At 39.7% G+C, this 23,544-nt stretch overlaps 1 protein-coding gene across 1 annotated transcript in view; it reads right to left on the reverse strand.

The window, feature by feature from the left end:
• Positions 1-3,627: 3,627 nt before the first annotated feature.
• The window catches only part of LOC140224084 (enkurin), an 81,828-nt gene continuing 61,911 nt past the window's right edge, over positions 3,628-23,544 (reverse strand). Inside the window, exon 4 of the mRNA XM_072297279.1 lies at positions 3,628-6,891. Within this exon, the coding sequence (XP_072153380.1) occupies positions 6,628-6,891 (264 nt within the window). The 3' untranslated portion in view covers positions 3,628-6,627. The remainder of the gene's footprint in view (positions 6,892-23,544) is intronic.

The raw sequence follows: 23,544 nt of genomic DNA on the forward strand, positions 1-23,544 counted from the left end.
GAACAAGAAAAGCTACAGTTTCATCTGCATTTTTCATCAACTTGGTTCTCAAGAAACCTTCAATGATCAGACGCAATGATATGCTCCTTTGGCGTGGTAGCAAGTGGAGATAATCTATGAACTGCTGAAAGACTACTTTTTCCTCAAAAAGTGGATTTTTCCACCTACCTACGCGAAAGTCGTAGAATGTCCACTCAATTAGGGCTCAGACTGAAAAAGAAATTAATTAATTAATTTAAACTGACTCAAAAACACTTCCTGATTGAACAGCTTCGATTAACTTCCCACCGTTCCGACAATGAACAGCAGTGGCTAGGCAAGAAATTACTACTAAACAGACACACTGCCAAAAAAATAATTTATCCGACGACATGCGAAAATTTATTCAGTGAAAAATATTAGACATTCTTGACTAATAAATAGGTAGATGTACTATTACTATTACTAATGTCCTCAAAAGGGGTTAGTTTAATGAGAAACAATAACAAACTCGTCCGAACTCCCCCCGGCGAATGTTCATGACATTCGCGGCAGTTCGCGGAACCATTCGACCCGTTCGCTTCGAGTCGACGACTGCCCTTTTTTCGAATTCGACTTCTGCCGATGTCGACGATTGAACTCCGCTCGTGACGAACTGCCGACTGACAAAGACAGCTGCGGAGCAGTCTGTCGCAGTCCCACTTTGACCGCTAGCGCGACGTGGTGGCAGAACGCCGAACATTTTTCTGAAGATCCACCTTAATCTATTTTCATTTTGGACCGATGGCAATAACAATTTACTCTTGATAAACCACAATTAGGTAATATTTTCATTATTCTTGTTCACATACGAGGTACCGCCATCTTGGTGCACTAGTTTCGGCCTCCATGAGCGAGAACCAATCAGAATTGGATTTTTTTTTAGGCCACTTTCAGCCCAATCCTGGCCCAACCAAAAGTGAGTTGTCGTAACTCTGGGTATAAAGGGACTCTAACAAATTCAAGAGCTACACAGCTCTGATTGGATCAGATTCTAGATTTAATCGGTAGATTGAAATGAAAATATTCGGTGCACTACTTAAGGTTAATCTTCAGCTGTAGTTCCGAAAAAATCCACCACGTCGCGCTGCTAAAATGCGACTCCGAAATCAGTGATTATTTAAATATCACAATAGGTATCTTAAATTCTAAGACTCATAAGTTCTAGCAGCATACGTCTGGAATCCTTAGAAACAAACGCGAGCTTTGAAAGTCTAATAATAAAAGCTGGAAATTGATCCCAGTTTCTCTTACGGGATATCTGTAAGTGCGAGAGAGACAGCTCACGGTGGGAGAGAGATATCTGCCAACTGCTGAGAGCGATCAAGCGCGATTGGTTGCATCAAGGTCATCATGCTTAACCCTACTTTTTTCTGGGATCAAATTGCAGAACTTCAGAAATGACTTTTCACGTTGTTTTTAGGGTCAATAGGAAGAAGAATGTTATAGCTAGAACTTATTTATCTTCGATTTAAACAGAAATTCCTTCAACTTTTATAAAAGCTCAAGGACTCACGTGGTGCTGTACGGACTCTAAAACACAGCGGTGGCGCCCCCTGCGCGGAGAAATTTCTTACTTCACGCAGCTGTAGATACACCTTAAAGGGAAGCAGGGTGCCTTATCTTGAAATCTTAGGCAAATCGTGTGGATACAGTAAAAAAGTTCTCCGCAGATGATGAACTGGTAGGTAAGGCTATAACTCAATTGTAGCCTGTAAAGCTCTTTGCTTGCTTTGCTTCTGTAGTCATAAAATGTTGATTAGAGTTGCAAGAATTATCTGAAAAAGCAGTTAATAAGCCTGGATTCCATCTGACACTAAACACCTTCACTAGAAAATAACGTCCTACGTTTAGCTAAATAAGGATAAATAAGCCACATATAACTGAAGGAATCACGTAAAAGTGCTTAAGCAACAATTATAGTAAAATTATGATTTAAAATATGTTGAATAATGGCAAAATTAAAGCTAAATCGTGGGATAAGCACTCACTCAATCGTTTATTTGAGGTTAAATCAGACGAAAAAGGTAAACAACTGTTCCACGTTCGAGGCTTCTGACCTTGAAAGTTTCTGTTATAAGTGAAACATTTGTGAGACAGTTCCGTTCCTTCAACAGTTGCGCCAACTTCCTTCAACAGTTGCGCCGTGGAGACAAGGCCTAACAGAAACTTTCAAGGTCAGAAGCCTCGAACGTGGAACAGTTGTTTACCTTTTTCGTCTGATTTAACCTCAAATAAACGATTGAGTGAGTGCTTATCCCACGATTTAGCTTTAATTTTGCCATTATTCAACATATTTTACAATCATAATTTTACTATAATTGTTGCTTAAGCACTTTTACGTGATTCCTTCAGTTATATGTGGCTTATTTATCCTTATTTAGCTAAACGTAGGACGTTATTTTCTAGTGAAGGTGTTTAGTGTCAGATGGAATCCGATTGAGCGTTTTTGCAGGCAAAGACCCCCTACGATGTGCAGGCGATCACAGAGCGGGAGTAGCTGGTGGAGCGTGCGTGCAGCTCGCTCGGACTCCATGATTCTGCTCTGTTGCTCTCTCCTCTCCCCTGCTCTTTGCTCCTAATGGCGCCAAGCACAAAGAGCCTCCCTAAAAAAGGGCCTTTTTTGGCCCCTTTTCGGGAACCCGGGGATTTCATTCGTATGTGGCTTAAATGAAACCTTATGATGAGACAAGCCTCCAGTAAAAATTTTAGCTTGAGTATACGTCTTGTTTCCGAGATACAGCGTTGCAAAGTTGGCATATTTGAGCTTTAAAATTCTCATATTCTCAGGTATCTTATTTTCTCAGAACGATTCAATTGGATGTTTTATGATATTTTGTGACATTTTATCAAATGTTAGTATTATTATCGAATGCATATTTCAATTGAAACATTAATACTACTAATTCTGTTAAAACAACGTTGCAAAGTTGACATAAAAACCTATAAAAAATGTTCATTTTATCAAGTTTCTTAACTTAAAAACGAACTTAGTGACGGCTAAAAGATATGCTTTTGGGGTTTAGATGCAATTTTATGATAGATTAAGGCTTTTGTTAAAATTCAACTCAAAATGCAAGTATAGTTTTAATGATACAGGGTTGCAAAGTTTATATATTTGAGCTTTAAAAATGTCTATATTTTTGAGTTCTGTGTTTAAGAAGCTACTTTTGTAGAATTTAATCACGATTTGAGGCAGGAAATCAACCATTTATGTCATCTGTAGATGAATGTTTGTATTTGAAGAAGAATTCTTTGACCGGTAGTGATACAGCGTTGCCATGCTTAAAACTTTGAACTCTGTATGGATTATGATTTTTTCTTGTTGAACATGACTTCAATGGGTATCTTAACTCGTATCAAGGCAAAATATCAAGGGCTGATGTCAGTCCCAGGTAACGATTGGTTTTGGAAAAAAATACTGCTGCCAAGTTTATTCATAATTCTTTTCAAACAAAAAATAATAAAATGATTTTAAAATAAGGATGCTTCTAATTTAATTTTTTACTTTTTTTATTTTGTTTAATTTTTTTTGGTAATTTGTTTAGACTTTTGTGATTTTTTTATATTTATTTATGAATATACGTGAAAATATTTTTTTCGATTGATACGTGAGTGTAGTCTTGCCTTCAAATATATAGCAAGTACCTCAACATGTTGCCGATTTTTTACTTTTACCAAGTATCTCAATTATTTTGAGGCATCTAGATCAAAGATATGTTTTCAACATGCTCTATACATATATGAGCTTGTTATGATTGGCACTGCCAAGACACTGCACCGTTGCGTATTGAGAAAATGCAACTTTTTTCCAGATATATTTCACTGGGAGATGGATGTAGTTTTTATCAGAATGGAGGGGTCAGCGAATGCTACCAAGAATTTACATCCAGTGCCGAGATCATAATGTGAATGCTTAAATCCATTTTGAAATACAAGTATGAAACATGACAATAGCCTGGTCCTATTCTCTTCGGAATGCTGTCACTGTGACACAGAGGTCTTACTACTATGAGGACAACCCTCAACAAGAATGGAACTTTAACAACTTATTAATGAAAAAATAGTTAGTAGCTATGCCGAAATAATAATTTTTGACAAATCCATGCAACAATATTTTAATAATTTTAAGTATTTTATTCTTTTAATTTCTTTTTCTATAGATTTATTTATTTTTTTTTTTTATTTATTTATTTTTTTTTTAATTTTCTCATCATTTGTAATTCTTAAGTCGAAGATATTCTATTCTTTAAGGAACAATGAATGTATTGACTGTATCAAGATTTATTTTTACTCAAAAAACTGGAGCGTTTCCATAGTTTATGTTCGTTTTTGCATTCTGCCTAAAAAAAAGTAAAATTGACAACCAAGGCAAGGGAGAATTTTTTAGATTTTGAAAGCAACACTGATGCTGGGCCATTCATTGTATGCCATAAATTCACTTGGATTACGTTTTAAAATCAGACAATTATTGGAAGTATCCTTATTTTAAACTTATTTTATAATGGAATGTTAATAGAAACTTAAATAAAATTGGCAACAGTGCCATTTTAATTCCAATTTTCACCTAGGATTGACAAAAGTCCTCCACATTTCTTTGTTTCACAATATCACTTATCAACATTGTTCAATCTTGTCTTCAATAAAATAACACAAAATAGACATTTTCCCAGATACAAGTTGAAAACTTTGCAACACTGTATTATCGTATCCTTTTATAAATTAAACTATGCATCTACGAGTATCACTAATTGTTGATTCTATGCCCCAAAATACAGTTCGATCTTCAGTAATAGCGGTTTGTGAATGAGAAACTTTAAAAAATGAGCTTTTTAAAGCTGAAAAATGTAAACTTAGCAACGTTGTACTGCCAAAACAAGGCTTACGCATGAGTCAAAATTCTTACTGGAGACTTTTCATATTATTATTGATCGTGTGCACCTCGTGCAAGTATTGTAAAGTCATTTTTGAAGTTGGTTTTTGGAAGAAAATCCATAAAAATATGAGAATTTTAAAGCTCAAATATGCCAACTTTGCAACGCTGTATCTCGGAAACAAGACATATACTCAAGCTAAAATTTTTACTGGAGGCTTGTCTCATCATAAGGTTTCATTTAAGCCACATACGAATGAAATCCCCGGGTTCCCGAAAAGGGGCCATTTTTAGGGAGGCTCTTTCACTCGCGGAGAAAAATTAAACTGCTCAGCTCAGGGAATTGGCATTTTTGATTGAGATTAAATTTCTAAACGCCTTGTACTTTCACTTGTACTTGCATACTACGTGTTATTACTCATAAAGTACAGCACAACTGTATTTTTTCCCATTGTGGACGATTTTTAGGGCTTACAGAAAAGACGACAGAGACCCCCCCTATAGAAAACCCATTTCCTAGATTGTGAGACTAACATATATTTATTACACTTTAATTCAAACAAAAATTATACTAGACCCTGAAATGTAAACAAACGGTAAAATCAAAAGTAAAACAAATAGGTTCGGGCATCGACGTATGACCGTTCGCGAGTCGACCTCTGACCGTTCGCCACGAATCGACCATTACCGATGTCGACCTTTGCTACTCGTTCTCTTCTTGTCGTCCGTTCCCACCAACTTAAGTAAAGAACTAGGGGGCTACGCCCCCTGGCCGCTACGCGGCCCAACCCCCTGAAGGCGCTCCGCGCCATCAATGGGCCACTTCGCGGCCCTATTTTTACCCTCCTATCAGTGCTAGTTTTATTTTTCCCCTAAACAATTACGATATGAGCTATACTTTAATTTTAAACTTTACTTAAAATTACTTTAAAATTAAAAGGACGCGTTTTGGAATGACTGATTGATGAAATATTGCAGTAAAACAATGAACAATAATAGTCAAGTAATAATTAAAGTTTCATGAGTCGGGGATCGAACCTACACCGAATTCAAAGTGGACGCATTCGACGTCTTAGACGACTCGGTCACCGCTCGACGTGAGGGTTTGGATGCGAATCTTGTGTAGATAAGTGTAGAGCTGATGCGCAGGCTACACAGCTACTGCGCAACCTCCTCGACCACTGCGCATCCTCCCGCGCATAGCGGTAGCAGTACCGGAGCATTCTATAAACTCACTCACTTTTATAACGTGATTTTAAAAAAACCTGGGTCCTTTTTCCAAAATCTGATTACAGCGGGCTCATCTAGGGCCTATTACCTGTCGATTTACGCAAAAATCATGGAAATCGGCCCGGTAGAACGCTCAAATGAACTATGACAAAAAGTATAAATTAACATTGTTTTAAATGGGAGAATTCGCAACTTTGCCACGTAATATAAAAAAACCTGGGCCATATTTTGAAAATCTGAAAAAAGTTGGCTTATTTAGAGACAATTGCCCGTCGATAACCGCAAAAATCATGAAAATCGGCCCGGTAGAACGCTGGAACTAAGCGTTACCAGTTTCGCAAAATTAGGAGGTCTTGGAGCTTATAGTATAGATAAGCTGCATGTAGCAAAACTCCAGCAAAACCGTCTATTTCTCTGGCTTCATCAGAGTTGCCTTGGCGTTTTCAACATTATGTGAGTGGTTCAAATTGGCCGGATGTTGATTTAGGGTGGTAACGTCCTTCTTGTTACACCTGAGCCTGTTGATCGTTTACAGAGCTGTTTCGTTGATCGCTGACAGTAGATTTTAATGTGGAATCGGCAGTCTTTCCTCCTTTTATTTCTTGACATACGTAAATGATAGGGTTTCTCTCCAGTAAATCAATGTGCTTTTCAATCTCACGCAATAGGTTTTCTAATTTCGTTTTGTGCCTTTTTTTGGGAACTGTATCAATCAACATAGGCAACGTTATAAACTCGCTCTGTAGTGCTGCCCAGTTTTGCTTCAAACCCTATTTCAAAACAGAACAACATACAAGTCAATATTATGATTAGGTATTATGCTAATGTTACAACCTATCATTCCGGGTTGATAATGATTTTTTCTTCCACATAGATGAGGATGTAGAATATTTTCCATTCGGTGCTGAGGAGAAATACAACCATACGCTTTTTCATTTCAGCTCCCAAGGAGGGAATTAGTCTAGGGGCCATCGAGTTCACGAAGTCATTTTCGGGTGCCACCCACAGTGACATTTTCGAAAAAATTCATGTTCCAAGCTTCTTTTCGTGGAGAAACTATAATAGCTGGCTCAGCCTCATCATCTTATTGCCTTCAGCACGAAAATCGATGATAGTTTCTCAAGTTTCATGACACCCCCCCCCCCCCCCATCCAAGATGAGGGCCGAAATGAACCTCTCAGGATGAAACAAATGCCTGTCGCAAAAATGCCGTATTACGTGTCGATTACTACGTAATTGTGGTCGTGAAATTCGAATATGAGGTTGAAAATCATCTTGAGCACCATGATAAGGCCTACAACAAATATGGCGGCCTAAATGACCCTTTTAAATGAGATAAAATCCAAAATATGCCAAGCAAGGTAACCATTCTAATGTATTTCTAGTCGAAGACTTCGAATCAGCGGTCAGAAATTATCCTCATAACATCAGGGTCAGAGCTACATCTAAAAACACCAAAAAACCCAAAAACTCGGCTAAAGCGACTATAGCCGGGCAAGTCACCGCCCTCGACCAAAATACCGCCGAAAACTCTTATTCGTTTCCCTTGAAGGAAAATATTACTGCAAACAGGGGCGGACTGGCAGTTGAAAAGTTAGAAGGCTACCTGCATTAGGGGGCCCCTCCTGTCGTTTGGGGGCCCCTCTAACGGAAATCTGAGAGCCTCCCCCCGAAAATTTTCAACATTTGACATTTTTTAAACGCAATTTTAAGCATTTTTTGGGGTCCAATTCAAGAGTGTCTACTTCAAAATAACCCATTCTCAGAATTCTTCGGGGGCCTCTTTATCACGTCTGGGGCCCCAGGAGCCCACTAGATTTCCCTGTATATTATGTATTATAAGCTTTAAGCGACCTTTTATGTCTCTTAGAGACAAATTTTCAAGAATTTTGGGGTATAAAGTGATCTAAAAGGATTGAAAAACTACAACATAATTGGGAAAAAATTATGACTCGAAAAACAAATCGCCGCGGAGGTCCCTTCGGGGCCCTCGGGGCGCATTGTTAGGAGGCGATCGCCTCCCCGCCCCCATGGCCAGTCCGCCTCTGACTGCAAAACAGTTTCCATTGCTGTCTCAGAAAATCTCCTGCCCTGCTAAAAATTTCCCATGGGAATGACATCCCACATAGCACAGAATATTGATATAATACTACAATAGTACTGACACGTCAGTAGTGTCAGTATTTATAAAATGCTGATGTATCCTGATTTAATATTATATCAAGACTATGCCAGTATTTATTAGTTACTGATTTGGAGCTGCCAAAATATTGTTACAGTATTGGCCGAAAAGGTTGATTTCATATGGAAATCAGGGTTATGACAAGGTCATCAGAACACTGCAGGACACCGACAATATGTATGCGTTACTACCTTAACACTGACACGTCTGTACACTCAGCGCACTCTGTCAAGTAGATATGAAAGTTCAGACGATGACCGTCATTTTCATAGTACTACACATGTATTACATTTGAAGCATGAATTACACAAGTATGCAAGTATTGAATATTATAAACCACTTACTTGATGTCCTGCGACGTTTAGTAGCGTAAATTACTCGGACGCCCCCAGGTGGATTTGAACCCGAACCGCGGAATTCCTAGCCCAGTATTCTGCCATTGAGCCAAAAGGAGCTGATGGTGTTCCGGGTTAAAATCACGCCTGTTAAGGCTGTTATAGCATGCATAGCATCAGTGCGCGGCTCGACTTTCATCATAACTTTGATTAACACCGTGTTTTCTTAGGCTTCTTTTTCTTCCTATATTTTTTTTTCATTTTTTCGTGTTAATTTCTTTTCGTGTTATTTTTTTTTTCCTCGTCAGCATTGACTCAATACTGTTGTTTGATATATTGAAGGTATCAGTGTTATATTCATGCTGACGCGGTATACCTTTTAACCGACAATCTTAATATCATACTGCATTAGTGTTGATGATATCATGTCAACATCCAACAATATGTATCAGTATTGACATAAGATTCTGTGCTATGCGGGATATGATCACATGTGCTCCCAGGCAGAGTTCTTTATCCTCAAAATCCCGTATTTAATCAACTCATCGATCAGTACCTATTTCCAATGAAGCGGCAATTAGTTCGGGTTACGAATACTCATCCAGAACTTGGACGGCAGGTAGCGCGTTCTCGCTCAAGATCCGAGAGCTTGTTCCGGAGAGGTGGGTTTTCCCCTCCGAATCTCATTAGCAAAGCCGCTGCTTTGGGTTCGAATTATTCGGACTTATTAAATAAGACGCTGATATCCTATCCCCTCATTTGAGCGAATACCAAATGGCCCACCTTTTGTATCAGATCTCGGATCTGAAATCAAACCGAGGCGGCCGCTTATTAACTCAAGTCGACGCCTACATGATACTTCCACCACGACACGCGCTCTTTCAATGCGTGGACCTCCCCAGCCTCCCCTTCCCACCGTCTTGTTGCCCTACACCCTTCCGGCGCACATTGGAGTATTTTACCCGAAAAGCTGGCGGAAAGTCTTAGCGGCTGGCAAATTCCCGTTTTTTCTTCCATTTCATTTTATTTCAACATAAATATGATTAAAAATAGCACAGAACCTCAAATGGAATTTTCAGGATGTCCCCCTCGCACCTATGACCACTCCTCCCCATAGAAGGGGAACTCTTCTTTTCATTGAAACCAACAGCAATATCTTCACAGCGCTTGGTTGAAATTGATACGTTATTCAAAGCGCACATTGATGTACGTTGTGTAATTAGACTGACGGGTGCATTAAAAGTTGACCGGGGGGGGGGGGGGGGGAGTGGTCAGGTATTGCCGAAACACATAAGAAGTAGTAACTCCTTAGGAAAACGTAGAAAGGTGAGAAATAGATAATATAGAAAAAATCACTCTTTTAGAACAAAAACACTTATATACTTCTGCACATTTGTAACGAAGAAAAAATAAACAAAAAGGAACAAGTCTGAAAATCTGTCAATAACTTTTGACTCAGTCAATAACTAACCAAAAATTGCCAAAAAAAACTAAATATGATCACAGAAAGGAAGGCGAACTAATTAGTCAAGCAATAACAAAATAAAATAAAGGAATTTTTTTAAAAAGTATACATCCTCTTACAGAGTGGAAAAATGGACAAAAACACCGAATAAGATCACGGAAAGGAAGGAACTAATTAATCAAGCAAAAACAATTAAAATAAAGGAACTTTTTAAAAAGTAGGTACATCTTCTTACAGTGTGAAAAAATGGACAAAAACAGTCTTTTGAGGATAAAATAAGTGGTAATTTAAACGCTCTCGGCGAGTAGCAACTCTAGTGTCTCTTTCTAAAATGACTCTTTTTTTCTTTTAAAAATTTCTCTGGAGCATGAAATAAAAGTATCTGAAAACAAGAGAAGTCTATTCAAAACATCTCGATTACAATGTTCTCGAGAGTCTTTCCTCGAAAAATTGGCCCTAAAATCTCGATAAATTTTGTGCCCTGCTTCGGCTGCCTCTTCCGATAACCGGCCAATGGGTAATATGGCATGAGAAATAACTGAAGCTCCATGAGCTAGAATCTTGTGCAAGGTCGGTGACATAGGGTACCAAGGATACAAACTTACATGCAATTCGGCTGTTTTTCGGCAATACTTAGCAAAGCTGTCTGTATTTACTTTAAAACCACTTGAAATGACCTTTAATATCACAGCATGTGTAAGGATGAGATTCAAGTTGATTCCAGTTATTTCTGAGAACTTTTCTGGAGCGGAAAAACACCTATACGTGAGACATTACCGGTGTTCGTGGTTCCAAATCCCTGCTTAACAACATCTACTGACAATAGTACATTGCGCTCTTGAAACTTTCTTGAATCTCTTCCTTCCTATTTGCCACAATTTTTTTCTTTTCCGTGTCTTCCTTACCAATTTGTTATTGTTTTATTGGTAGCTTGTATGCAACTTTTAACAAATGCTCGAAAAACCTTATTCTAGCGTGTAAAATAGAGGGGCCAAATTGACGGTTTCGGGATCATCCTCTCCTCTTTTCGTCAGGTCATTGAAGTTTGCCGACGTTAGATTACATACGACGGTTTTCCAGGTAATCGACCCCGAGGACTCTGACTTTCATAGTCCCTTTCGTCCGTCTGAATTTCTGCCATTCAAGGGGTCAATTAGAACTCTTGGGGATCACTTAAGATGTAAATGTGTTCTGCTCCTCAATTTGGATGCAATCAATTTGCGATTCGGAAAGGAGCCCCGATTTGTAAAATTGGGCCCCCCGTTTACCCCCCAAGGGATGATAGAGGAGCCTCGGGACCATGAAATTTGGATTTTTCGGGGTCTATTACCTACCTGGGAAACCATCTTTTTCTGAAGAATATACGTCAATTTTGAGACCAAAGAGAAATTATCCCAAGTAGCAGAGGTTGCAACAACTTGCAACAAAATCGTTGAATTCTTGCAACTGATAGATTGACGTGCAGATTGCCTATTCTTTCCCCCGAAGGAGCTATCATTGTTGGAACTTGTTGCAATTAAGTTGAAACATGTTCCAACTTCAATATCGTTCCCGGTCCTTACACTTGGCTAAAATTTGAATATCGCGGCCTTCTTCGCAAACTGGTAAGGACGTCACGTGACTGGTCTTTACTTAATTTAATAAATATAATATAATAGATTATAATATATTACAATAAATTATTAATAATATTATTCATTTTTCATTGATTTATATTACTTATTATCTTATTTCGTTTTTAATATTTTCATTTTTAATAACTTTATATCCGTCCATATTTTATTTTATTTTTTCATGTGTTGTTCGTACTCGTCTCTTTCAAAAACTTGATCTACTTTATATAATTTTCGTATCCTTCATTGTGAAACTGAATGATGTACAAAATTGCAAGAATATCATTGCTTCTAATCATTGAATTACATCTGGGGACGTTTATTAGTGCTAAATTAGCCACTTCCCCCACGCGAGCGTCCGTGGCGGAGTGGCAACGACACTCGGGCGATCACCGAAGTTCAGCAACGTCGGGCTTAGATAGTACTTCGATGGGTGACCGTTTGGGAATTCAGGCGCAGCGCGGCTTAACTCTGGCGTACATTGATTGTCGGGTTCTCTTAGCGGCACTTCTCCGGTGTCCACGATGAAAATTATGCCTAAGAACGTGCAGTGCCCCTAAATTTAAGCATTTTGGAACTTTTTTTCAGTGTGATATAATATCGGTAACATGTTGATATCATGGCGATAACATGTTGATATCATATATGATAACAGGTTCCATTCACCCTGTTGCTACCATGTTGGGCCAGACCAACTTGTTACCAACATGGTCATTTTTAGCAGGGATGATTTTGGCAACGTCAATAAGTTGCAAGATTTATGGAATTCAATTGCTTTAAATTGCAACTTTTCTTCCGATCAGATCGCCGAAAATCGGCACTTATCGACCAGATATCGACTAAGAGTTGCAACTAAGTTGGAACTTAGTTGCGACTTTTAACCAATATTGTTTCAACTTCTTGCAACTTTAACTTTGAAAAATGCTACTTGGGATAGAGGGGGGTACTGTAGGGTGGAGCGTTTTTCCACTTCTTTCGAAATCGCGAAACGGGTAGGGCGGGAAAGTTGCTCCTTAGAAAACTATAGGACACGTGTTTTTTTCTTTTTCCGAAATTCCGACTCCTTCCGTTGCCCCCAAGCCCGCAGAGTTGCGATTTTTTCGGAAAATCGTGTTTTTTCAGAGTAAATCTCGATATTGAAGCGTCTCTGGGGTAAAGATGACTAAATAATCTGGTAGCATAGTACCACTAACACCTATAGAGCTTAATTTGAGAGGCACATTGTTGCCAACTTTCAAAAATTTACGGAAATAACACCATTTTTGGTAATTTTTTAAAATCTTCGAAAATTCGGTGCCCCGCCAGAAAAGCAGCCAAACGGAGAAGTGTGACCTCGCCGTAAGACTTTTCAGTGGTTTTTTTGCACGTACCTAGACTTCATTTTGGTTTACAAAATTTCCAAAAAATTACTTCTAAGACCGTCAAGACAAGGAAAATAGGGGTAAAATTGTGTTTTCTCCATGAAAACTTGCACTCAAACTGCCCGCAATCGATCTGAATACCTATCACATTCATTTACATAGCCTTAAGCTCAACTCTCCAAGTTCTGAGAAAAATTGAGAAAAAGTTACAAGAGTAGGTAGTTAGTAGAGTAGATAGTATCGAGAAACAGTCGGCCATTTGAGATGACTTAGGAAGAGCCAATTTCGAAATTCTGATTTGGCTTTCCCAGGTTTGTAAATTTCCGCCGAGGAAACAGAAGCTTAATCACTATCCACCGCGAGAATAAGTGTCAGTGCTGATTATGTCAAGTGCAGATTTCATGACACTAAACATCAGCTTCAATTTTTGTGGCTGCCCATCTCTACTCCTTTGACGATGGTTTCATTCTCTGCATGCGTTTTTCTCATTTTTGTGGAACAGCTGATGATGTTTGATTGTATTGTGTTGATGTTTGATGTATTGAGTCAATTGCATCGATGCGTGCATTAATCTGCTGGTTCGATGATGAATCAAAAATGGCTTTTCAATATCTGGCACTTAGTTACTGGTTTACCTACTGCAAGTGCATTGGTAAATGTCGTGACATATACAGATACAAATCGACGTATTTATGCTAAAAGGAACTATATTGCACACAGATCCTATATGCACATGGTTCCTTTTAGCATGAATAAGTCCAAATATCAAAAAGGAGTTTCGTTTCGTCTTTCAACGAATCAACTTTATTTTGGATTACAGCATTTCATCCACGAGAGGTAAAACTTCTCATAATATGTGTATCCTCCTCGTGAAATTTGACCCCCCCCCCCCCCTCGTGAAAAAAACAGTAGTGTATATATGGGGACACTAGTCGTTGTGGACGCGCTTTGCGCGTCCGTCACGACCGGCCAAGGGTCTGCGCCCCCTAGACCCCCCATCACCCGCTACGCGAGTGACATTCGGCTCGCTCCGCGAGCCATTTTTCTCAGTGATTGGACGTTTGTTCACTAATATGTAAATATACATATTGGAGACTCTGGAGGCAAAAATGATTTCGTCACAGAACCTTGTTGCCGGAGATTACGCTTCATTCTATCCACAGTTCATGGACACCACGAACAAAAATCTTAAATTAGTGTGTTCAAACTATCCACGTTCGTGGACTCCACGAACACAAATTTAATTACAAATAACTGAGTAAATTTGGCACCGTGCATAAGCTTGTACAAGTTCCAAGTTTTTAAAAGTTCAAGTTTAAAAGTCTAAAGGTTTCTTCAAAAGTTGCAAGTTCTTATCATAAGTCATGCGTAAGCACAGCTTTGAGTAATTTGTGAAAACTTGGTTCGTGGACTCCACGAACACCTAAAGTAGATTTAAGGTGTTCGTGGATTCCACGAACACATACTGAGTAGACAGCAAAGCAGACTTTTGATCACTTAGTGAGCCCATTTTGAAATGGATGAGCCTCTCCTTATTCCAATATTTAAGTTCCATAAGCTGACTGTAGGCCAAGCATATACTTTGGATTACCTCACATTTGATGTGATGCAATTAAAATCACCACTACATCAGTAGGTATGTAAACGCATGGTAGATGTAAAACTCAAGTAACATAAGCCTATCCTATGGTAAGTAAACTAGACAACTCACTTGATTCTGGACCAGAAGTTTCCACTGAAAACATAAGTAGGTAACATACCCGACTTCTGAGGTGATATGTGAAGTTGATAAATTCACAGGTCCAAATGAAGAATGCCTCAAACTTAACCTTGTTAAAGCTGCAGGATTCCATACTCAGACTTAAGTGATAAAAAATTTAGGAAAGTATAAATTTCAGCATCTGATTGCTCAACACAGTGAACAGATATATTCCATTTGATACTGTGGAAAAACAGTGGGGGAAAAACGGGAAACAAGACTAAAATACACAATACATAAAACCGAGACGTTTCGACTCAAAACTGAGTCATTTTCAGTCGGAAACAATTAAAATTTAAAATAAAAACGATGAAAAATCCTGAGCCGTACATGGTGGTGGCCGAGATCCAAGAAAAGAGTTTGTTTGTTTACTTTACTTAGGAAAAATTGATAACAATAAAGGCACATCGATGCCAGCAACCGATGACCGAAAATGATCGACACGCTAGTTCGCGATCCACTCACAGATGGCAGCACTAATCGGTGAAACAATTAAGTTTGAGAAAAAGCCGATAGGTGTCGCTGGGGCGCCACCTAAACCCGACTTTTGAAAATTGAGTGGTATATTGCGCTAAGCCCGCTGACGTCAGTGCGGTAATTACACAATGAGTCCCCATGTTTGAGGATTTCGATCATTTCCAGGACCAGCCTCGGAAATAACTTCTCTTCTTTAAATAAATTTACCACCTTATTAAAATTGAACCGGTGACCAAATTCTGTTTGGTGCCTCTTGAGTGCTGTTACCTCACTGTTGTCATATTTATGACAACCAAGCCTCTTCTTAAGAAAAATAATACTCTTCCTAAATCGTATTACCTATTCTGTCTCGGCAGATTTAGGCTTTAGTGCATCCAATTTGATAGAATATGAAACATGATAAAATTCATGGTGAATGGCATATGATAGCTAATTCTTGTAAGTGCTAAGAAACGCAAAAACGTCATTTTTGATGAGAAATAACTTATGCTAAGTCAGCTCCTGTTCGATCGATTTATTCGTGAAACTCGGTGTTTAGGGGGTACTTTTCAATGGGAGACTCGAATTTTCGGTCAGATTATCAAAATTTCGAAATCCAAGATGGCGGCCGTGGCCTTTAATGCTAACACCGCAATCACACGCTGAATGTGGGAGCTGAACGTGGCTTGAAAGTGGAAGTCATCGGCCCGATGCCTAAATTTTGCGCGTCACGCGCAAAATTCAGCAACGATTCTCAGCAACCATCGGACCAATTTTGAATTTGTCTGAACTAGAGTACCTGTATAGCGAGAGTATGGACAGATCGCTTCATGGAGGGCTTAGGGCCCAAAAGTGCAGCCACCCTTCTAACCAACTTCTAACGCACAAAATTTCACTGCCAGTCTGCAGATTCCAATTCTAACCATGATGGCATAGAATGTACAGAAATGAGCGTTCTTCCGCGAAATTGAGTAAATTTATGCAAAAACTGAGTCAAACACGTGCTTAATAAACGACGGTTCGGAACAATAGTATTAGTAAATCGTTCTGGATAATTGAAATTCATAGGTTGGCTGCATTTCTGGGCCCTAACTTTATTCGCAGAAGCATCGGTGAAGGCCTGATGGATTTTCGGAGTTTCACATCTGTCCATACTCTCGCTATACAGGTACTCTAGTCTGAACTATTCGAGTAGATTTAATACACATCTGGATGAAAATAACTCGAATTTGCTAAATTTCAGCCGTTGGGCGATGACTGTTGACTTCCTCATTCAGCTGCTAAATTCAGCGTCTGATTGCGGCATAAGTCGGGTCATGATCAATCGATTTTAGTGAAATTCCGTATTAGAGGTTAAATCTCGACGGCACACTCGAATGTTCTCTCGGATTTTCAAAATTCAAAAATCCAAGATGGCGGCCGTGGTCTAAATTGCTATCTCGACTTCCCATTCATCGATTCTTGTGCAATTCAGTATTAGGAGGTGAATTTCGACGGGAAACTCGAATTTTTGGTCAGATTTTCAACATTTCAAACTCCAAGATGGCGGCCCCGCACAAAAATGCGGTCCCGGCTCCTGGAACATCAATTTCTGTAAAACTTGGTGAAAGAGAAGATTAAGACAAAGATGTTATCTTCTCATCAATGTTAAAAACTATGCGGGGTGGTGGCGGCTCGCGGAGCGAAGAACTGGGGTCCAGGGGCACTCCCCGGCTAGTTGTGTCAGCTTGCAAAGCGAGCTAATCACGACTAGTACTTTTATAATTTTGATGTCGACGCGTTTCGGGACCACGTCAGGGTCCCTTCTTCAGGACGTGATGCGTGCTGTTCCCCGGTTTGGAAACAGTTAATTTTAACCATTATAGCAAAAACTTTCACGGTTTGTTTAAAATTGTTTTATAATAATTTGGTAGTGGATTGCCAATATCACTCAAAAAAAAAAAATTGCTTGAATGTTTTAGGCTTGGAGTGAGAAAAGTGAAAATTGAGAAACACTATTTCTAGGCGATTGTTGGCCTTCTGAATGCATCCTCAAAAGTCTCAACAAATCTCATGAAATTTCACACGATTAAATTCCATAAAATGTTCCATCTCTGCCTGAACACCGTGAGAGCCAATGTAAAAATCCCTGAGTAGTTACTATAGTAGGGCCCACAAACGATAATCCCTAAGCCGTGGGTATTTCTTGCAAACACTGGCAACAGCGACACCCCGGCCCGGACCGAGTCTCGAGTTCGCGGACAATACCGAGCCGAGCCACAATCGAACCCTAATTACTTACGCGTAATTTCGAATTTCACCCTCCCGCTAGAAAAAACTAAAATTTGCTGAAAGTTGTGTAACATTTTTTTAGCAAGTGTTTCGTTACTCTCCTTTAAAACACGAGTAAAAAGAGGCCTCGTTTATAAAAATCGGTCAAATAGCAGCAAAGTTACAGTTCGAGATACGATGTTATAAATAAAAATTGGACTTCGCTTCAAAAAGGAAAAATAAGGAAAAAATAAAAATTGTATATTACAATTATATATGATTTAGCTCAGAATTTTACGAGCAATCCAGTCATGTAATGGACGAAGAGCGATTGGGGCAAAATTACAAGAAATTGATCTTTTACGAAAGGGGTTCCTATGAAGAATTTTGACCTGAAGATAGGGGTAGAATAGCAGCAGTTCGCATACAATAGCTTTTCGCGTTCACAATACCCGGTCTCGGCGATGTGCGTGCTCGACCTTGCAGCGTTGTCATTTACATGGTCCATGCGTTTATTCGCCCGATTTTTCAGGGATCATCGTTCGTGGGCCGTACTATAGTATCTCGGGTAAGGATCTTTAAAACTTGACCGACCCCGTAAAACCGAAATTAACATCCCTAAATGGCAACACATCAGTCCCCAACACGATTACCTGGACACTTCGCTGACAATTTGCATTGGACTGTACTGGGCAGCAAATAGAGACCAGCAAACAGTATTATTAACAACAGCATCAGGGTTGACTGCATAAACGATGGTTACATATCATACCTCTTTGAAGATCTCTACCACCTCGATTGAAATTTTTTAATCATTGAAAAAGTATATTTTGGAGTAAAGTTCAGCTCCAGCGCAAATTTATCATTACAATTCACTAAAATGCCTTACAACTATCATGATTACTGGATTAAAAACGGTGTATATGCGGTTTAAGCAACTAACGTAAATAAGCCTCAAACTATGATAGGTAAGTGGTCGGAATTTTCGTTCCTTGTAATGAAAATGAAAATTTTACTCAAAATTTATACGCCCATATAGGAAATTTTCAAAGTCTAAAAAACTACAGTCCGTGTATTAGGTATCTTTAAAAAGGGAAGAAATAGCTTCGATTGTCGTAACTTAAAACTATTTTCGAGGTTTCTGCAAAGCGGGCTGATTGTTGAAATTGATAGACAAAGCTGTAGACAAAGAGGAGAAAAAGGATATGGAGGGATCCTATTGGTGGAAGCGGGCGGTTGCAATGGACAAAGAAGGTAGTTAATAGACCAACTAACGGCAAGCCAGGAGAGACCCTATAGTTAGTCCATTCTTTTCTAATACTGTTTGGTGGTCTCTGTTTGCTGCCCAGTCCAATGCAAATTGTCAGTGAAGTGTCCAGGTAATCGTGGCGGGGACTGATGTGTTGCTATTTTGGGATGTTAATTTCAGTTTTACGGGGTCGGTCAAGTTTTAAGGATCCTTACGCGAGATACTAGTAACTACTCAGGGATTTTTACATTGGCTCTCACGGTGTTCAGGCAGAGATGGAACATTTTATGAAATTTAATCGTGTGAAATTTCATGAGATTTGTTGAAACTTTTGGGGATGCATTCAGAAGGCCAAGAATCGCCTAGAAATAGTGTTTCTCAATTTTCACTTTTCTCACTCCAAGCCTAAAACATTCAAGCAATTTTTTTTTTTTTTTGAGTGATATTGGCAATCCACTACCAAATTATTATAAAACAATTTTAAACAAACCGTGAAAGTTTTTGCTATAATGGTTAAAATTAACTGTTTCCAAACCGGGGAACAGCACGCATCACGTCCTGAAGAAGGGACCCTGACGTGGTCCCGAAACGCGTCGACATCAAAATTATAAAAGTACTAGTCGTGATTAGCTCGCTTTGCAAGCTGACACAACTAGCCGGGGAGTGCCCCTGGACCCCAGTTCTTCGCTCCGCGAGCCGCCACCACCCCGCATAGTTTTTAACATTGATGAGAAGATAACATCTTTGTCTTAATCTTCTCTTTCACCAAGTTTTACAGAAATTGATGTTCCAGGAGCCGGGACCGCATTTTTGTGCGGGGCCGCCATCTTGGAGTTTGAAATGTTGAAAATCTGACCAAAAATTCGAGTTTCCCGTCGAAATACACCTCCTAATGCTGAATTTCACCAGAATCGATGAATCGGAAGCCGAGATAGTAATTTAGACCACGGCCGCCATCTTGGATTTTTGAATTTTGAAAATCCGAAAGAACATTCGAGTGTGCCGTCGAGATGTAACCTTTAATACCGAATTTCAATAAAATCGATTAATTAGCATTATAGGCCACGGCCGCCATCTTGGATTTCGAAATTTTGATAATCTGACCGAAAATTCGAGTCTCCCATTGAAAAGTACCCCCTAAACACCGAGTTTCACGAATAAATCGATCGAACAGGAGCTGACTTAGCATAAGTTATTTCTCATCAAAAATGACGTTTTTGCGTTTCTTAGCACTTACAAGAATTAGCTATCATATGCCATTCACCATGAATTTTATCATGTTTCATATTCTATCAAATTGGATGCACTAAAGCCTAAATCTGCCGAGACAGAATAGGTAATACGATTTAGGAAGAGTATTATTTTTCTTAAGAAGAGGCTTGGTTGTCATAAATATGACAACAGTGAGGTAACAGCACTCAAGAGGCACCAAACAGAATTTGGTCACCGGTTCAATTTTAATAAGGTGGTAAATTTATTTAAAGAAGAGAAGTTATTTCCGAGGCTGGTCCTGGAAATGATCGAAATCCTCAAACATGGGGACTCATTGTGTAATTACCGCACTGACGTCAGCGGGCTTAGCGCAATATACCACTCAATTTTCAAAAGTCGGGTTTAGGTGGCGCCCCAGCGACACCTATCGGCTTTTTCTCAAACTTAATTGTTTCACCGATTAGTGCTGCCATCTGTGAGTGGATCGCGAACTAGCGTGTCGATCATTTTCGGTCATCGGTTGCTGGCATCGATGTGCCTTTATTGTTATCAATTTTTCCTAAGTAAAGTAAACAAACAAACTCTTTTCTTGGATCTCGGCCACCACCATGTACGGCTCAGGATTTTTCATCGTTTTTATTTTAAATTTTAATTGTTTCCGACTGAAAATGACTCAGTTTTGAGTCGAAACGTCTCGGTTTTATGTATTGTGTATTTTAGTCTTGTTTCCCGTTTTTCCCCCACTGTTTTTCCACAGTATCAAATGGAATATATCTGTTCACTGTGTTGAGCAATCAGATGCTGAAATTTATACTTTCCTAAATTTTTTATCACTTAAGTCTGAGTATGGAATCCTGCAGCTTTAACAAGGTTAAGTTTGAGGCATTCTTCATTTGGACCTGTGAATTTATCAACTTCACATATCACCTCAGAAGTCGGGTATGTTACCTACTTATGTTTTCAGTGGAAACTTCTGGTCCAGAATCAAGTGAGTTGTCTAGTTTACTTACCATAGGATAGGCTTATGTTACTTGAGTTTTACATCTACCATGCGTTTACATACCTACTGATGTAGTGGTGATTTTAATTGCATCACATCAAATGTGAGGTAATCCAAAGTATATGCTTGGCCTACAGTCAGCTTATGGAACTTAAATATTGGAATAAGGAGAGGCTCATCCATTTCAAAATGGGCTCACTAAGTGATCAAAAGTCTGCTTTGCTGTCTACTCAGTATGTGTTCGTGGAATCCACGAACACCTTAAATCTACTTTAAGTGTTCGTGGAGTCCACGAACCAAGTTTTCACAAATTACTCAAAGCTGTGCTTACGCATGACTTATGATAAGAACTTGCAACTTTTGAAGAAACCTTTAGACTTTTAAACTTGAACTTTTAAAAACTTGGAACTTGTACAAGCTTATGCACGGTGCCAAATTTACTCAGTTATTTGTAATTAAATTTGTGTTCGTGGAGTCCACGAACGTGGATAGTTTGAACACACTAATTTAAGATTTTTGTTCGTGGTGTCCATGAACTGTGGACAGGATGAAGCGTTACCGTTGCCGGAGCGTGCCATCATTTGCACATGAATAGATGTGTAGAGATGAAGCGATGATGGGGATCGATCATTTCTTCAAAAACGCATTTGACTGGGACGTCATCCCATCGGGTGGCGGTAAAAGACAATCCATGGATCTCCTTCCGCGATTTTACTCGCTGAAGTAGCAAAAGTTCATCTTTACCTCTTAAGAAGATTATCGGTGGCGTAGGGGTCTAAAAACTGCTCAACGATAGTATAGGTCGAGTTCCGAATCGCAATGAGCCCGCTCGTGTTTTTTTCTTATATTTTCATCGCATATAAATTTCTCTGATGTTTTTATTTTATTCTCTCTGATTACATATTAGTAATCATATCCTAATTTCATTTCCTTTCCCTTTACTTTTTCCCCTCTCTGTAGCATCTGTGTCCATTTACATGTATTATTTTAAAATAGCTTTCCCTCAGTATACAATTGGTGCTTCAAACGGAATCAATTGTTTTAATGACATTTCCGGCTAAATCATGGGTTTTCCCAGGACGGCAGCATCTCGTCCCTCCGGGACTCTATTGTTGCCAGATAAGTTGCTTTTTTAGCACTTTTCCCAATTCAAATCCATGTAAAATATTCACAATCATTGCACAATCTGGCAACCTCTCGAGTGAAATAGAAAAAGATAGAATCGCTGAAAGTCCGAATCCTTCGAAGTTTACTAGCCGTTCTGGACGCGCTTTGCGCGTCCGTCACGGCCAGCCAAGGGGCTACGCCCCCTGGACCCCCGATCACTCGCTACGCAAGTGACATTCGGCTCGCTCCGCGAGCCATTTTTCTCAATGATTGGACGTTTGATCACTAAGATGTATACATTTCGGAGACTCTGGAGGCAAAAATGATTTCGTCACAGAACCTATGTCGCCGAAGCGTGCCATCATTTGCACATGAATAGATGTGTGGAAATGAAGCGATGATGGGGATCGATCATTTCTTCAAAAACGCATTTGACTGGGACGTCATCCCTTCGGGTGGCGTGTTGGCGCCGATTTTCATCGTATTTTTTCGCTATATTTGTCGCTACAAGTCGGGCTTGTAGGACAGCAGGAGGAGAAAACCCCGAGGCGGCTGATCGGCCAATCAGAGCTGATTAGAGATTTTCCCCTACTTTCCCAGTGAGCCATATCAGACTTCAGCTCGCGTCGCCTCACTTACGCCGAGAACGTCGCCGCGCTTCTGTGATTTCTCCTGCTACTGCCCTGCTGCTCTACTGCTGCCCAGCTGCTACCTTTGGTATCGCCGCTTTTGCTGACATTTGCCTTTGCTCTACCGCTTCTCATCACTCTTGGTAAAACAAGCTCGCTTATTTAGTTTTAGACGACTATTTTCCTGCTTTAGTTATGATGGTATGAATGAGAGTGTGCCTGCCGCCCAACCGCATCCTCACCGCTCCTTTTTTCCTGATATGTCCGCACTTTTGATCCTTTACGCCCCCGCTTGAGAGCTGTTACCATGCTAGGCTAGATTTCTAGCATACGCGAGTGAGATGGCGCCAGGTTTCGCCCGTGACGTCGAGAGCATGCCGCTTCAGCGCCGCATGGCTGTACCAGACTGAGGACTTCGGTGAGTGCTTAGAGTGCTTATTTATCATATTTTTATAGTGCATTTTCTCTCTGTCATGTAGATTTATCCCCATTTTCTCGCTTTATGGACTGGCCACTTTGAGTTCGACGGGTTCCATCCATGCGCTATCTATGATAGGCTTGGAACTCGTCGTTCCAAGGTTGCCAGATCGCTTCGCCCTATTCTTCTTTCCTCTGTCCGATTCCTCTCTCTATTCTATTTGCTCCCCTAGCTATTGGAGACCGCAACATGGCGGAAAAAAACAATCCATGGATCTCCAATTCTCCATCCGCGATTTGACTCGCTGAAGAAGCAAAAGTTCATCTTTACCTCTTAAGAAGATTATCGGTGGCGTAGGGGTCTAAAAACTGCTCAACGATAGTATAG

Source organism: Bemisia tabaci, chromosome 2 (genome assembly GCF_918797505.1).
Source record: "Bemisia tabaci chromosome 2, PGI_BMITA_v3".
In the NCBI taxonomy this organism is placed as follows: Eukaryota; Metazoa; Arthropoda; class Insecta; order Hemiptera; family Aleyrodidae; genus Bemisia; species Bemisia tabaci.